At 41.7% G+C, this 15135-nt stretch overlaps 1 protein-coding gene across 1 annotated transcript in view; it reads left to right on the plus strand.

Annotated features, from left to right (window-relative positions):
* Window positions 1–14771, plus strand: part of LOC143768198 (uncharacterized) — a 71925-nt gene extending 57154 nt beyond the window's left edge. Inside the window, 1 exon segment of the mRNA XM_077256889.1 lies at window positions 11934–14771. Within this exon segment, the coding sequence (XP_077113004.1) occupies window positions 11934–13642 (1709 nt within the window). The 3' untranslated portion in view covers window positions 13643–14771.
* Window positions 14772–15135: the final 364 nt, after the last annotated feature.

Here is a 15135-nt window from a genome sequence, read left to right on the forward strand (position 1 = left end):
TTCCAGAACCTTCTAGCAGAAACTCTAGTCTGTGTTGCTCAGTGGACTACAATTTCCAGATCGATCAAGTAGGTAATCCAGCTCAAACAGTCCCATAAACCCTTTTTATTTTATTGAAAAAGTCTTTAGAATTAATAATCCAACCAGCTTATCACAACCCCCAATGTGGGAAGAATTATGTGGTCAGATGCTTTTCGAACCTTGTGGTTCTTAGTCCTTGCAAGTTCCAGATACTCTAAGCGAGAGCTGCTGAACGTAGAGGGTTGTCTTTAATCCCTTTCATCCCTTTCTGACATCAGATGTAATAATCCATCCATGTGACCTGGGCCTTTTTGACCACAGACGGATTATTACGCACATGGGTGGTTTGCGGACGATCACCGCCGGGTGTCAGCTGATTCTGACCGCTGACACCAGGCACTAAGTGCCACGAGCAGTCACAGACCCCTGAAATGCTCCGATTGAACACGATCGCAGCATCCCGGTTGCTGGCAGAAGGCTGACTGCCCCTCTGCCTTTGGATTGGAGACTGAGTGTCGTCATGACGACAGCCAGATCACCAGAGCTAGGAAACATGCTGATCATGCGCAGTGCATGATCAGCAAGTCTCTATGAAAATTATTTCCGATTACATGTAGTGTATTGGCTCACTCAGGAAAAATGGACCTCAGTTTGCTGTAAAAAATTTCCTACTGGTCCTTAGAAAAACTAAAAACTTGGGGCTAAAACAACATTTTTGTGAGGAAAATGTGATTTTATTATTTTCACAGCCAAATGTTATAAACTTCTGTGAAGCACCTATGGGTTCAAGATGCTTACCATGCATCTAAATACATTCCTTGAGGGATCTTTTTTCCAAAATTGGGCCACTTGTGGAGGGTTTCCACTGTTCAGACACATCAGGGGGCCCTCCAAATAGGACATGACGTCCGCTAATGATTCCAGGAAATTTTACATTCAAAAAGTCAAATGACACTGATGTGCGCCCAAACAGTGGTTTTCTCCCTCATATGGGGTATCGGTGTACCCAGGAGAAATTGCACAACAAATTGTATGGTGCAATTTCTCCTGTTACCCTTATTAAAATGCAATATTTTGTGCTGAAAACATATTAGTGGGGAAAATTTGATTTTTACGGCTCAATGCTATTAACTTCTGTGAAGCACCTTGAGGGTTCAGTGTGCTCACCACTCATTTAGATCCGTTCCCTGAAGGGTCTATTTTCCAAAGTGGTGTCATTTGTGGGTTTTTTTCACTGTTTAGGCACGTCAGAGGCTCTCCAAACGCGACATTGCGTCCTCCAATTGTTCCATCAAATTTTGCATTCAAAAAGTCAAACAACACTCCTTCCCTTCCGAGCCGTGCCGTGCATCCAAACAGTGGTTTTCTCCCTCATGTGGGGTATCGGTATGCTCAGTAGAAATTACACAACAAATTTTCAGGTCCATTTTTTCCTGTTACCCTTGTCAAAATAAAAAAAATTGGATCTGAAGTCAATTTTTTGTGAAAAAAAGTTAAATGTTAATTAAAAAAAAAAAAAATTCATGTGAAGCAACTGAAGGGTTAATACATTTCTTGAATGTGGTTTTGAGTTGAGTTGAGCAAATTTTCTCGGGTCCCTGCTTATTCGGCAAGCTATAACGCTTGCTAAATAAGCTGCAGAGGGAACCCGGCTTCCTGGATCTCTCCGGCTGATCAGCTGTTTGGCTCCGCATCTGCCTGTGTCGCGGCTGTGTGACAGTCACGACACATGGATTGAGAGCTTGTTTGTTGGGCTCTCCATGCATGTGTCGTGACTGTCACACAGTTGCGACACATGCAGCTGCGGAGCTGATCAGCTTGAGAGATCCAGGAAGCTTGGATCCCTCTGCAGCTTACTCAGTAAGCGCTATAGCTTGCCGAATAAACAGGGACCCGAGCAAATTTGCTAAATTCTTGTTTTGAGGACCTTGAGGGGGTGCAGTTTTTAGACTGGTGTAACTTTTGAATATCGTCTGTCATATATACCCCTAAAAGTGACTTCAAATGTGATGTAGTCCCTAAAAAAGTGGTTTTGTAAGTTTTGTTGGAAAAATGAAAAATTGCTGGTCAAGTTTTAACCCTTATAACTTCCTAACAAAAAAAAAATTGGTTCCAAAATTGTGCTGATGTAAAGTAGACATGTGGGAAATGTTATTTATTAACTATTTTATGTGACATATCTCTGTGATTTAAGGGCATGAAAATTCAAAGTTTTAAAGTTGTAATATTTTCCAAATTTTCGCTAAATTTCTGTTATTTTCACAAATAAATGCAAGTTATACCGAAGAAACTTTACCAGTATCATGAAGTACAATATGTCGCGGTAAAACATTTTCAGAATCACCGGGATCCATTGAAGCGTTCCAGAGTTATAACATCATAAAGTGACAGTGGTCAGAATTGGAAAAATTGGCCCAGTCATTAACGTGCAAACTACCTTCGGGGGGAAAGGGGTTAAGTCCGAGGCTGCAGATAAGTCCATAGTTAAATGCAGTATCATAGTATAACACAAGAGCATAGGTTGGTGTTTTCCTTACTAGCTTTCCATTTTTTTTTTCTGGTTTTATATGTATGGTGTATCTCCATTAAATGTGTGCTCCATGGACAATGCCACCAGGTGTGCATCTTGTGAGATGTATGCATGCCTTGCCAACCATTTGAGGGTGAATATGTCTGTGCTCGATGTCAGATAGTTACGTGTTTGGAATCCCAGGTAATGGATCTAAATGTGCTGCTTGCAACACTCAGGAGCATTGCAAACTTGGAAAGGATTTTAGAGCTCACTGACCTTGCGCTGGCTTGGGGCCAGTGATATGGAGGAGGGTAGAGGTGGGGAAGATCAGGACAGAGAAGTACGCAGCTGGGTAAATGTTACAAGAAGGGGTAAGGGAAAAAGTGCCAGGGAGCCCAGTCCTGATCTGACAAAACCTAGTAAATATGTTTTTTTGATTAATGAACATTGAGATTTAGTTTTCCTTGCCTCAGCTGGATGATTTACAGCTGTTAGTCAGCCTGAGTACATGTGGGGCTTGCATGGTTGCTAGGGAATCCCCACATGTAATCAAGCTGTCTAGTAGCCGCAAATCATCTAGCTGCAGCAAGGAAAAATAAATCTCTGAGCAGTCATAAATACTCGGAGACCACCCAAGCATGCTCTGGAAAACCCGAGCAACGAGTATTCTCGCTCATCACTATTAGAAATCTATAAAACAAAATGATTTCCCAAAGGAATCCAAAACATTTTTGGATGCCTATGTGCAAAGATTAGAAGTGACAAAATTAAATTAGGTCAAATTATAAATTTTTATTATTTGCATACATTAAAATTACATAATTAAAACAGGAAAAGGTGTGAAGAAAACGGGGTGCTGGAAAATAATCTCAATAAATTTGTAATAGCTAGCCGCCTGGATATCAATTTGGCATGAATCCAAATATAAGTAAAAGATTGCCAAGATCTTAAAGTGCCCATCCTAGAATATACTGTATATATCACAGTTTCTGCACACTGACTAAATTATTCGCTTTTGATATTGCTGGCAATAGGAATGGAGTGCTAAAAAACTCTTGCAGAAATATATATGCCACCCATAACCTCAAAGGCCTAACCAGTATCAAAGATAATTAAAGGATATCTGTCACCCCAAAAGTCATATATGAGCTAAGGCTACCGGTATCAGGGGCTTATCTACAGCATTCGGTAATGCTGTAGATAAGATCCTGATGTATCCTGAAAGGTAAGAAATACAGGTTATGTTATACTCACCCAGGGGCGGTCCCGCTGCATTCTGGTCCGATGGGTGTTGCGTTTTGGGTCCGGCGCCTCCTATCTTCATACGATGACGTCCTCTTCTTGTCTTCCTGCCGCGGCTCTGGTGCAGGTATAATTTGCCCTGTTTAGGGCAGAGCAAAGTACTGCAGTGCGCAGGCGCCGAGAAAGGTCAGAGAGACCCAGCGCCTGTGCACTGCAGTACTTTGCTCTGCCCTCAACAGGGCAGATAAAGTACGCTTGCGCAGGAGCCACGGCAGGAAGACAAGAAGAGGACGTCATCGTATGAAGATAGGAGGCGCTGGACCGTGACACCCATCAGACCGGACCGCACCGGGACCGCCCCTGGGTGAGTATAATATAACCTGTTTTTCTTACCTTTCAGGTTACATCGGGGGCTTATCTACAGCATTACAAAATGCTGTAGATAAGCCCCTGATGTCGGTGGCCTTAGCTCATAATAGATTTTTGGGGTGACAGATTCCCTTTAACTAAAGAGGCAAGAAAACATGGATTCATGCACAGCTCACATGTATTATTAATAATTAGCCACATGGTGGTGCCCAATTACCATACCAATGATGCAGATGCAGACAACTATATCATCAACAATATTATCTCTAATGATCTATTCAGTGTCCTAGATATCATACTGTTTAGGCATTTTTTAACAAAAAGGCTCATGTCAGACTTGATATACCTCTATGTAATGCAGCCGCTGTTTCAAAAAGCGTGCAAAAAGTGTGCAACAGCTTCCACCTCCGGGCCCCGACGCGCACGTTTTGCCCTGCTTCTTCACCTCCCCCAGCCAGTTTTGTGTTTTGGATGCTTCTTATGATTGTGAAATATTTTTTTCTGTGACACATTGTACTTTATATTTTTGAGATCTGAGCAGTACAGAGGGAGACAGAGTTGCTCCCTCTTTTTCATCCTCCAATCTACATAGAATCTAACACAAATCCAATGGCCATCTTCTATCTGAGTAGTGTAAATATCTGTCTTCACTGAAGACAGATTTTACCCCAGAATTGAGAATTTCGCAAATGAAAGTGTAGTACACCAGTGTTCACACCGTGCAGTAATGAGGCATTAACCCAAGAATAGTTCTAAGTAAACGAATTTAATGTCCAAAACAAAATGAACAGCACACGGTATCCTCCAGATCACAGCCGGGGTGACAAAACAGTCCATATCCATGACCGGTTGCCGAGGGCGACTGAACCACCGTGTCACACTGAGGGGTGCCAGGCATTCGCTGCTCTTGGCTCTGTATTACCTCACACAAGCCGGCTGTTGCAGAGCCACCTGCTCTGCCGCTTGAAACCAAACACTGACACAATCAAACCCTATACTGCAGGGTTTTTTAAATACAATCTGTGGCCATGGGCCACTTGTAAAACCCGGCTGGAGGGAGTGAAATGCCCCACTACCATCCTATAGTAGTTCGCTCCAAAAAGAATAGCCCGTGCCGGGTTTTCTTAACCCCTTCCCGACCTTTGACGCCACGTAGGCGTCATGAGAGTCGGTGCCAATCCGACCTGTGACGCCTATGTGGCGTCATGGAAAGATCGCGTTCCTGCAGATTGGGTGAAAGGATTAACTCCATTTTCACCCGATCTGCAGAAACAGGGGGAGTGGTACTTCAGCCCGTGGCTACGATCGCTCTGATTGGCTGTTGAAAGTGAAACAGCCAATCAGAGCGATTTGTAATATTTCACCTATGAAAATGGTGAAATATTACAATCCAGCCATGGCCGATGCTGCAATAGCATCTGCCATGGCTGGAGACCCCGATCTGCCCCCCCCCCCCCCCCGCCACCGATCGCCCCCCCCCCCCGCCACCGATCGCCCCCCCCAGTCGTCCTTTCTGCCCCGATCTCCTGTCTGCTCCCCTCCTCCCTCCTGTCCGCTCCCCCGGTCCTCCTGTCCGCTCCCCCGGTCCTCCGATCCCCCCCCCGTGTTCCGATCCCACCCCCCCATACTTACCTAGCTTCGATGTCCCTCCCGGTGTCCAGCCGTCTTCTCCATGGGCGCCGCCATCTTGGAAAGCCAGCAGATTCGCTAAAAGTACATTTTGATCGCTGTGATAGGTTCTATCGCAGCGATCAAAATAAAAAAATAATAAATAAACCCCCCCCCTTTATCACCCCCATAGGTAGGGACAATAATAAAATAAAGAAAATATTTTTTTTTCTTTTTCCACTAGGGTTAGGGTTAGAACTAGGGTTAGAACTAGGGGTAGGGTTAGGGTTAGGGGTAGGGTTACGGGTAGGGTTAGGGGTAGGGTTAGGGTTATGGCATGTGCACACAGCGCGGATTTGGCTGCGGATCCGCAGCGGATTGGCCGCAGATCCGCAGTGGATTGGCCGCAGATCCGCAGTGGATTGGCCGCGGATCCGCAGTGGATTGGCCTCGGATCCACAGCGGATTGGCCGCTGTGAATTCGTAGCAGTTTTCCATCAAGTTTACAGTACCATGTACACCTATGGAAAACCAAATCCACTGTGCCCATGGTGCGGAAAATTCCGTGCAGAAACGCTGCTTTGTATTTTCCGCAGCATGTCAATTCTGCGGATTCCGCAGCGTTTTACACCTGTTCCTCAATAGGAATCCGCAGGTGAAATCCGCACAAAAAAACACTAGAAATCCGCTGTAAATCCGCAGGTAAAACGCAGTGCCTTTTACCTGCAGATTTTTCAAAAATCGTGCGGAAAAATCTCACACGAATCCACAACGTGGGCACATAGCCTTAGGGTTAGGGTTGGAATTAGGGCTAGGGTTGGAAATAGGGTTAAGATTAGGCTTGTGGTTAGGGTTACGGATAGGGTTAGGGGTGTGTTGGGGTTACAGTTGTGGTTAGGGTTGGGATTAGGGTTAGGGTTGGGATTAGGGTTAGGATTAGGGTTGGAATTAGGGTTACGGGTGTGTTGGGGTTAGGGTTGTGGTTAGGGGTGTGTTGGGGTTAGGGTTGTGATTAGGGTTATGGCTACAGTTGGGATTAGGATTAGGGGTGTGTTGGGGTTAGTGTTGAAGTTAGAATTGAGGGGTTTCCACTGTTTAGGCACATCAGGGGTCTCCAAACGCAACATGGCGCCACCATTGATTCCAGCCAATCTTGAGTTCAAAAAGTCAAATGGTGCTCCCTCCCTTCCAAGCCCCTACGTGCGCCCAAACAGTGGTTTACCCCCACATATGGGGTACCAGCGTACTCAGGACAAACTGGGCAACAACTGTTGGGGTCCAATTTCTCCTGTTACCCTTGCAAAAAAAAAAAATTACTTGCTAAAACATAATTTTTGAGGAAAGAACAATTATTTTTTATTTTCACGGCTCTGCGTTATAAACTTCTGTGAAGCACTTGGGGGTTGAAAGTGCTCACCACACATCTAGATAAGTTCCTTGGGGGGTCTAGTTTCCAAAATGGGGTCACTTGTGGGGTGTTTCTACTGTTTAGGCACATCAGGGGCTCTGCAAATGCAACGTGATGCCCACAGACCATTCCATCAAAGTCTGCATTTCAAATGTCACTACTTCCCTTCCGAGCCCTGACGTGCGCCCAAACAGTGGTTTACCCCCACATATGGGGTACCAGCATACTCACAACAAACTGGGAAACAAATATTGGGTCCAATTTCTCCTGCTATTCTTGTGAAAATAAAAAATTGCTTGCTAAAACATCTTTTTTGAGGAAAGAAAAATGATTTTTTATTTTCACGGCTCTGCGTTGTAAACTTCTGTGAAGTACTTGGGGGTAGACCGTGCTCACCACACATCTAGATAAGTTCCTTGGGGGGTCTAGTTTCCAAAATGGGGTCACTTGTGGGGGGTTTCTACTGTTTAGGCACATCAGGGGCTCTGCAAATGCAATGTGACGCCCGCAGACCATTCCATCAAAGTCTGCATTTCAAATGTCACTACTTCCCTTCCGAGCCCTGACGTGTGCCCAAACAGTGGTTTACCCCCACATATGGGGTATCAGTGTACTCACAACAAACTGGGCAACAAATATTGGGGTCAAATTTCTCCTGTTACCTTTGTGAAAATAAAAAATTGCTTGCTAAAACACCCTTTTTTGAGGAAAGAAAAATGATTTTTTATTTTCACAGCTCTGCGTTGTAAACTTCTGTGAAGCACTTGGGGGTTGAACGTGCTCACCACACATCTAGATAAGTTCCTTGGGGGGTCTAGTTTCCAAAATGGGGTCAATTGTGGGGGGTTTCTACTGTTTAGGCATGTCAGGGGCTCTGCAAATGTAACATGATGCCCGCAGACCATTCCATCAAAGTCTGCATTCCAAAACGTCACTACTTCCCTTCCGAGCCCCGGCATGTGCCCAAACAGTGGTTTACCCACACATATGGGGTATCAGCGTACTCAAGAGAAACTGGACAACAACTATTGGGGTCAAATTTCTCCTGTTACCCTTGCAAAAATAAAAAATTCTGGGCTAAAAAAATATTTTTGAGGAAAGGAAACACATTTATTATTTTCACGGCTCTGCGTTATAAACTTCTGTGAAGCACTTGGGGGTTCAAAGTGCTCACCACACATCTAGATAAGTTCCCTTCGGGGTCTAGTTTCCAAAATGGAGTCACTTGTGGGGAGTTCCTACTGTTTAGGTACATCAGGGGCTCTGCAAACGCAACCTGATGCCCGCAGAGCATTCCATCAAAGTCTGCATTTCAAAACGTCACTACTTCCCTTCCGAACCCCGACGTGTGCCAAAACAGTGGTTTACCCCCACATATGGGGTATCAGCGTACTCAGGAGAAACTGGACAACAACTTTTGGGGTCCAATTTCTCCTGTTACCCTTGGGGAAAAAAAAATTGTTGGCTAAAAAATCATTTTTGAGAAAAGAAAAATTATTTTTTATTTTCATGGCTCTGCGTTGTAAACTTCTGTGAAGCACTTGGGGGTTTAAAGAGCTCACCACACTTCTAGATTAGTTCCTTGGGAGGTCTAGTTTCCAAAATGGGGGTCACTTGTGCGGGAGCTCCAATGTTTAGGCACACAGGGGCTCTCCAAATGCGACATGGTGTCCACTAATGATTGGAGCTAATTTTCCATTCAAAAAGCCAAATGGTGTGCCTTATCTTCCGAGCCCTGCCGTGCGCCCAAACATTGGTTTACCCCCACATATGGGGTATCATCGTACTCAGGACAAACTGGACAACAACATTTGGTATCCAATTTCTCCTATTACCCTTGGGAAAATAAAAAATTCTGGGCTAAAAATCATTTTTGAGGAAAGAAAAATTATTTTTTATTTTCACGGCTCTGCGTTATAAACTTTTGTGAAGCACCTGGGGGTTTCAAATGCTCACTATGCATCTAGATAAGTTCCTTGGGGGGTCTAGTTTCCAAAATGGGGTCACTTGTAGGGGAGCTCCAATGTTTAGGCACACAGGGGCTCTCCAAACGCGACGTGGTGTCCGCTAAAGATTGGAGCCAATTTTTCATTCAAAAAGTCAAATGGCGTTCCTTTCCTTCCAAGCCCTGCCGTGTGCCAACATCGTTCGTGGTCCAGTTTCTCCTTTTACCCTTGGGAAAATAAAAAAATTGTTGCGAAAAGATCATTTTTGTGACTAAAAAGTTAAATGTTCATTTTTTACTTCCATGTTGCTTCTGCTGCTGTGAAACACCTGAAGGGTTAATAAACTTCTTGAATGTGGTTTTGAGTACCTTGAAGGGTGCAGTTTTTAGAATGGTGTCACTTTTGGGTATTTTCAGCCATATAGAACCCTCAAAATGACTTCAAATGTGAGGTGGTCCCTAAAAAAAATGGTTTTGTAAATTTTGTTGTAAAAATGAGAAATCACTGGTCAAATTTTAACCCTTATAACTTCCTAGCAAAAAAAAAATTTGTTTCCAAAATTGTGCTGATGTAAAGTAGACATGTGGAAAATGTTATTTATTAACTATTTTGTGTCACATAACTCTCTGGTTTAACAGAATAAAAATTCAAAATGTGAAAATTGCGAAATTTTCAAAATTTTCGCCAAATTTCCGTTTTTTTCACAAATAAACTCAGAAATTATCGACCTAAATTTACCACTAACGTGAAGCCCAATATGTCACGAAAAAGCAATCTCAGAATCGCTAGGATCCGTTGAAGCGTTCCTGAGTTATTACCTCATAAAGGGACACTGGTCAGAATTGCAAAAAACGGCAAGGTCATTAAGGCCAAAATAGGCTGAGTCATGAAGGGGTTAAATCTGTTTTGGGCAAATGGCTTGTCCAAGACCACACTTTTACTCTGTATTGCAACAACAGCTATATCTGTGACTGCAATGCACTCCAGCGGCCTTAAAACACTTCTATGCCCATCCTTGGGGATACATAGCGTCCCTTGCATATAATACTCATCACTGCCTCACAAAGATTAGACCAGGAAGAGAAAGAAGCAGATTTGTCTGATAATATTGTCTGACAGGTTAAATAGCTGCTTATTGTCATGTAAAGTATTGATTTATGTAATAAAAATTAAAACACCCTTTACATTTTTAAGCTCTTAAATCAATTAGTTATACCACGCAGTATGGTTAATAAATATGCATTTATCATATTTCTACTTTAAGTCACCAGCATTTTATATTTTCAACATCACATTTTATATTTTCAACATCCTTTTATTTTTTTTCGGATGACAGAAGGTTTACAAGTTTGGCAACATGTTTTAATATAATCAGTTTAATTTACAAAAAACAATTTTTTGGGGTAACAAATTACTTTGAGGGGCCTAGATATTAGAAAATAACACAAAGTGAAATGCAAACATTTTTATTTTTTAACTACAATATTGATGCAACCCCAATTTTTTTTATTGTCATAAAGGATAATTGGAAACAACTGGACCTTACAAATTATTTTTTATCTTCTCTTGAATTCGACAACCCCCTAAATACGGTTGTACACTACTATCTTTGCACATGGCAGGGCTTAGAAGGGAAGGAGCGCCCTTTAGTTATTGTAATGCATATTTTACTGGAATAGTTTGCAGACTGAATGTAGTGCTGGCACTGTGCGTGGTCACCTAGCAGCTCAAAAGATGACTGCCATAAACAGGCTTGGCGCTGGCTACTCTATTTTCCAGATCCCAGGGATTGTCTTGCCCTTCACCACTCAACCTTTACACATGGATCTGGACTTCTACGGAAACCTCTAGGCTGGGGACACAGAGTTAGCCGCTGTTCTGTGGTGCGAGAATGCAAGGAGAATAGTTAGTTAGCTGGGTCAGAACCAGGAGGAAAAAGAAAATACAAAATCTGAAGATGAAGTAGTAGTCAGTAAACAGGCCGGGGTCACAACAGGAAACGAACACACAAGCTGGGAGCTGAGCATAGAGGATTGAACCAGAGGAGAGCAAAGCTGTATCTGGCAGCGTCTGGCAATATGCTTCAAACTTTAGTAGGGTGTGGTGCTTTCCAGTTGGCTGAAGCAGGGAACTGATTACTCCAGCTGGACAGCACATACACACACACTGCCAGACTGGACGGTACTACTGGTCCCAGCCTCTCTAATCTTAGTGGCAGGACAGAGTCTGCAGCGCTCTGATATCTCCTCCATCAGCAGTGACACTCACAGAATGAATAATGAGTGTCTGGTAACAGAAGCAGACATCGCAGGAGCAGATCCCAGAGGAGATGGGATACACCATATGCAGAAGCCCTAATATGACAGAATGGCAAAAAAAACAGGAGTACAAATCCTCATAAATTATTTTGGACATCATAATCCTCAGTGAATACATCAGTAGTAGTGACAATTTTGATTCCAAAGGCACTTTCCAGAAATTAGCACACAGTGGATGTTGCGGAGTGAATATAGTGCCCAGCTTCTGCTCACTACAACAATGTCAAATACATGAATGCTACATGTGGTTTGGGCACTCTGCAAAGCTCAGAAGCGAGGGGAAGATTTCATTTTGTGAGAGCAGATATTTCTGTATTGGTTTATGAAAGCCATGTTGCTTTTCGATAACCTTTGTGAAACTAATCATGTGGAAACCTCTGTTTTTTTCCACTGACAGATGATGGACCTGAGTGGAGACCTGCCATTTTTACTGAAGTTTTAAGTAAAAATCTTAAGATATACATTTCAAGGATATTATATTAAAAAATAATCGGTTTTATTCTTTGCAGATGATGGTGACAGGAGATCAGACGGACAGCTGACCTCTTCAATTTTTAAATCAGATCATCTTGAGATGCCACAGGATACAATTGAAATGAATGCTATTTCTCCAGATATACCATCATTCCTTCACTGCAAAGATCAATCATCTGATCTTTTGAAACAGGTCCTAACTTCTAATTTATTACCAACTTCTAACAAGAAAAAAAGTCACAAAAGAGGTACTAAAAACCGAACTGCTCCAAAAGAAATGAAGCAATTATCACATTCAGAATATGGAAAAAGTATTCCTCTCAAAACATCGTTAATTAAAAAATTTTGTTCAAAAATTCACACAGGGGAGAGTAGATTTTGTTGTTACAAGTGTGGGAAATATTTTAAACAGAAATCAAATCTTGTTAGGCATGAGAAAATTCATACTGGGGAGAAGCCACATTCATGTTCAGAATGTGGGAAATGTTTTATACAGAAATCATCTCTTGTTACACACCAGAGAAGTCACAAAGGGGAGAAGCCATATCCATGTTCAGAATGTGGGAAGTGTTTTGCATATAAATCATCTCTTGCTAGACATCAAAGCATTCACACAGGGGAGAAGCCATATTCATGTCCAGAATGTGGAAAATGTTTTGTACAAAAATCACTTCTTGTTGTACACCAGAGATATCACACAGGGGAGAAGCCATATTCATGTTCAGAATGTGGGAAATGCTTTTCATGTAAATCACATCTTGTTACACATCAAATAATTCATAAAAGGGATAAGGCATATTCATGTTCAGAATGTGGGAAAAATTTTAACTGTAAATCAATTCTAGTTAGTCACCAGAGAATACACACAGGGGTGAAGCCTTTTTTATGTTCAGAATGTGGAAAATGTTTTGTACATAAATCATCTCTTGTTAAACACCAGAGAAGTCACAAAGGGGAAAAGTCATATTTTTTATGTTCTGAATGTGGGAAGTGTTTTACACATGAATCATCTCTTCTTAGACATCAAAGCATTCACACAGAGGAGAAGCCATATTCTTGTCCAGAATGTGGGAAATTTTTTGTACAAAAATCATCTCTTGTTATACATAAAAAAATTCACACAGGGAAGAAGCCATATTCATGTTCAGAATGTGGGAAATGTTTTGCACATAAATCATCTCTTGTTATACATAAAAAAATTCACACAGGGGAGAAGCCATATTCATGTTCCGAATGTGGGAAATGTTTTGTAAATAATTCACGGCTTGTTTTACACCAGAGATATCACACAGGGAAGAAGCCTTTTTCATGTTTAGAATGTGGAAAATGTTTTGTATTCAAATCAGCTCTTGTTACACATCAGAGAACTCACACAGGGGAGAAGCCATATTCATGTTCAGAGTGTGAAAAATGTTTTACACAGAAATCAAGACTTACTGCTCATCAGAGAACTCACACAGGGGAGAAACTATATTTTTGTTCAGAATGCGGAAAATATTTTAACCGGAAATCAAATTTTGTTAGTCACCAGGGAATTCACACAGGAAAAAGGCCTTTTTCATGTTCAGAATGTGGGAAATGTTTTACAGATAAAGCAAATCTTAACTCGCATCAGAGAATTCACACAGGGTAGAGGCCTTTTTCATGTTCAGAATGTGGGAAATGTTTTAGCCAAAAATGGCACTTTCTTAAACATCAAAAATCCTACATGGAGAGAAACTATTATATTATACATAGAATGTGAGAAATGATTTACTAGAAAATAATATTTTGTCGACTATAAGAAAAAACTCTCTTAGGTAGAAACTATATATTTTATTGACAAATTGTTAAAAAATCAACAGTAACAGACAGTCTTATAGTTAGACAAGACAGGAACAAATCTTTATAATAAGTTCCTCTTATTGTCCGAAAGCAACTTCCTGTGATGGAGGAGAAAGCTGAGGCAGTTTCCTTCCCGATCACTGAGAGAACTGCTTTCTCTCTTCCTGCCCCACACTGATCTATGTAATCCGTGCAGCAGGAGAGGAAGCTGCTAAACAAAGGCATTACGTCTTGAGTGAGTAGCTGAAGGATCTTCCACCCAACTAGCTTCAGGACCTGTCAGGTCATGGGATCAATCGCATAACCTGGATGGAACTGCAAATGGGTTAATGCTGTAACAATGCCACTCACTTGGATTCGATCAGGGGTATCACAGTAACCGTTTCTGTATAAAGGCCTGCTGGTTTATTTCAGTCCTCATAAACCACATCACAGGAGAAATTATATACAGCCTTGGTCTGGCATAAAGTACGAAGTCCAGGCAATTCTGCTGGTTAGCCTGCCTGGTTTAGAGTCCAGTTTGTTAGTCCTTTAGCAAAGGCACTCAATCCAGGAGATCTGCACACCTGCATACACATTGCTATATGTGAGACAAACTGCTCTCAATTTACAAAGTGAACCACAGCCCCGGGGGTGGAGACATGGTGAGCAGCCTTCGCTCCCGACTCTTCAGCTTCTCATAATCAATGTGTCATAGCCGATTAACCCTTTTTAGTCCTATATGTACTAAAGTATTACTCCAAGTTTGTCTCCCAACCACTAGGTATTCGACAGCCACCTTACAATGTATAAACAGTTTGTGTGTATTTAAATGTATATACAGTATGTAGCAGAGCTGAGTATGCATATACTTTTCAGCAGTGTTGTGTATTTTTGAGCTGCACATTGCTGTTTAACCCCTTAATGACAGCTGATTTTAACCTAACCAAACCTAATTTTTCAATGTTAATGTTTGTTAATGGTAAATTTAAGTAATTAAGTATTTTGCTTTTTATGTGAAAAAATTGCGATTTTTAACTTTGAATGTTTATATTAAATTAGGAGAAAATTAAACCTAAAGTATATTGCTCAATTTCCTGAATGTGGACCGTTTTTGACTTGAATATAGTAAAAAAAACTGCTGATTGGGCTCATGACAGAGCTCGGAAGGGAAGAAGCACTATTTGGTATTTGGAGTAGATTTGTCTGGAATACATTGCAGACACCAAGACACCATGTCTTATTTGCAAAGCCCCTGATACCAAAACAACAGAAAGCCAATAAGTGACTCCATTTTGGAAAGCAGAGTTAGGAAAGCCATCAAAGAGTTCATCTAGCATTTTTAACCCATTGGTGCTTCACAGAACTTTTTAAAATGTGCATGTGAAAATGAAAGCTACTTTTTTCCGCTAAAATATTTTAGCACCAAATTAG

Source organism: Ranitomeya variabilis, chromosome 4, assembly GCF_051348905.1.
Source record: "Ranitomeya variabilis isolate aRanVar5 chromosome 4, aRanVar5.hap1, whole genome shotgun sequence".
Taxonomy (NCBI): domain Eukaryota; kingdom Metazoa; phylum Chordata; class Amphibia; order Anura; family Dendrobatidae; genus Ranitomeya; species Ranitomeya variabilis.